The sequence below is a fragment of the Frankliniella occidentalis genome, unplaced genomic scaffold (genome assembly GCF_000697945.3).
Source record: "Frankliniella occidentalis isolate FOCC.00 unplaced genomic scaffold, Focc_3.1 Scaffold24, whole genome shotgun sequence".
Lineage (NCBI taxonomy): Eukaryota > Metazoa > Arthropoda > Insecta > Thysanoptera > Thripidae > Frankliniella > Frankliniella occidentalis.
The window spans coordinates 1,158,464-1,160,664 of NW_026267154.1; the positions used below are offsets into that span (position 1 = coordinate 1,158,464).

Sequence of the window (2,201 nt, forward strand, 5' to 3'; positions counted from 1 at the left end):
AGGACCTCGGTGAGGACCTCGGTGAGGACCTCGGTGAGGACCTCGGCGAGGACCTCGGCGAGCACCTTGGCGAGGAAAGTGAGCCCCAGTCTGCTTTCCTGCACGCTCTCAATTTTGCGGCGTGGGTTTTCCAACCCACTGCTCCTGCCCGCAAGGAGCCGCCGCCGTGAAAGCGTACGTCCGTTCGTTTCCTCTCGGATTCATAATTCGGTGCGTTGACGCGTGACGTGAGCTATACCTCCGCGGGCGCCTGCGAGACTCGGGGTAGGCCAGCCCGCAGTACACGCGTGCCGTGCAGGCGAGTTGTTGCCTACCTATCAGGCGCTATGAGAGCGTGCGTAGCAGAAGCTGAACTGAACCATGGCTGAACTTGGCCAGAAATCTGTGAACGAGCCCTCCCCTCCCCTCCCCCCACTCGCCCCCTCCCAAATGCTTGACCGTCGCACTGCCCTCACTCGCTGTTCTGTTCTCGCCCGCAGTCGTGAACGCCTCGCTGCCCGCCGTGCCCTACACCAAGGCCGTGGACGTGTGGACGGGCGGCTGCCTCTGGTTCGCCTTCTGCGCCCTGGTGCAGTTCGTGGTCCTGGAGTGCACCTGCCGGTGCGGCTACCGCCCGGCCCGCGGCCGGCGACGCGGAGAGGTGAGCGGGTTCGCAAATTTTTGGGAGACACTTAAAGTACACGGAGTACACTCGGAGTACACTCGGAGTACACTCGGAGTACACTCGGAGTACGCCCGCGTGTTTTGTTCGCGCAGGGCCGCGGCTGGAAGGTGGTGTGGTCCCTCGCCAACGAGGTGCCCAGCGATCAGTCCACCGCCTTCTACGAGTCGCTGCAGCACGAGGCCTCGCGGGACCGCATCGCCGTCCTGGTGAGCGAAGCTCGAGCTGCCGCCGGCCGGTGGGGTCCTTCTCTAGGGAATGTCAGTGTACTCTACACCTCCGGCCAAAAATCAAGACTAAAATCAGAAAAATCATTTTTAAAAATATCAAGAAAAATTGGTGTATGCTTGTATTCTTTTAGTGAAGGACCCCTCGTTCTGACGGTCTCCCCGTTCGTTAATGCTCTGTTTGTCCAGGAGTGCTCGCCGCCCTCGTCCTCGTGCTCGCCGTGGTTCTGCCTGACCTGGTCCGATCGGGTGGCGCGGCTCGCTTACCCCGTGCTCTTCGCCGCCTTCGCCGCGGCCTACTGGCTCTCGTACGCCGTCGCCTGACCAACAAAGCAGCGTGTGTATCCCGCGTGGGCGGCGAGGGACCGAGAGCCTCGACTGGTGGACACCTTAACTGTCCCGTAGCTGTAGCAGTTTGGTAGAGTGTTTTGCGAAAATGAGAGAATAGGGTTCCGCCGGATTCCGCAGTGTAAGAAAGAAAAAATAATTAAAAAATGATCTTTTAAAAGTCTACTAGTGTTGGTTTTGATTAAAACTACACGACAAAACTAGTGGCATTCTGTATCATTTTGGCTGCATATGTTGCTGCTGTTGTTGGAACAAGTGTTCATGCTGTGCGCTGTGCACCGCTCGGAGCGGTACACACAGGTAGGCCCCTATACCGCCCCTTCCCCTCGGTCGCAGCAGTAGACGGCGGGTCTGCTGTCGCTCTACTCTATAAAGCTCTATGTGCTCCCCCTCCTCCTCTTTTGTTGTCGGCACCCCTCGCCCCCCGCCCTCCTCGGTCCCGCCTGGTCCCACCCCCTCCCGCCGCTCTCGCGCGCCCACCGGGTCTGGGCGGTGGTGGCCTCCTACCCTTCCCGTCGGCATCCCGGGGGTGGTGTGCGCTGCAGCCAGCCGCCTTGTAATGCTGGGGCACCTCATTCACACGCTGATGTGAGTTTCCTTGCTTCCGGGCTGCAAAGACGAAGAAACATGCTCAAAGACAACAATACAATATTAACAAAATGCTTAAAAAAAAACCGCACACACACACTCTCACACACAAAAAGAACTTAAAAGAAATATTTTACGACCGTTAACATGATGAGAAAATAAGAAAAAACTTCCCCTATGAGATAGTGTGTGCATTTATTGGCCGCCCTGACCCTACATACGCTGGTATTGATTCGACGCGTTGCCCTGGCAACGCGGCGCAGCAGCCGCCCCTGGGTGACCTGCGGAAGAGAGGGACAGAGGGAAAGGGAGGAGAGTGGGCGGCGGGGGGGATTCAACCTAGATACGCAGTCTGGGGTGCTGCGCCTGCCCCCCCC

The 2,201-nt window shown here is 58.4% G+C and overlaps 2 protein-coding genes across 3 annotated transcripts in view; one reads left to right on the plus strand and one right to left on the minus strand.

Moving 5' to 3' along the window:
- Nucleotides 1-2,201, minus strand: part of LOC113210207 (uncharacterized) — a 12,098-nt gene that overhangs the window by 9,077 nt on the left and 820 nt on the right. The gene's annotated exons all lie outside the window — the stretch shown is intronic.
- On the plus strand, nucleotides 480-1,401 carry LOC127748989 (glutamate-gated chloride channel-like; the record flags this gene model as incomplete). The annotated part of the gene is given in 3 exon segments (XM_052265202.1): nucleotides 480-640; nucleotides 757-870; nucleotides 1,078-1,401. Coding segments are annotated over 3 exon segments (410 nt in total), but the record flags the coding sequence as incomplete, so codon positions are not given.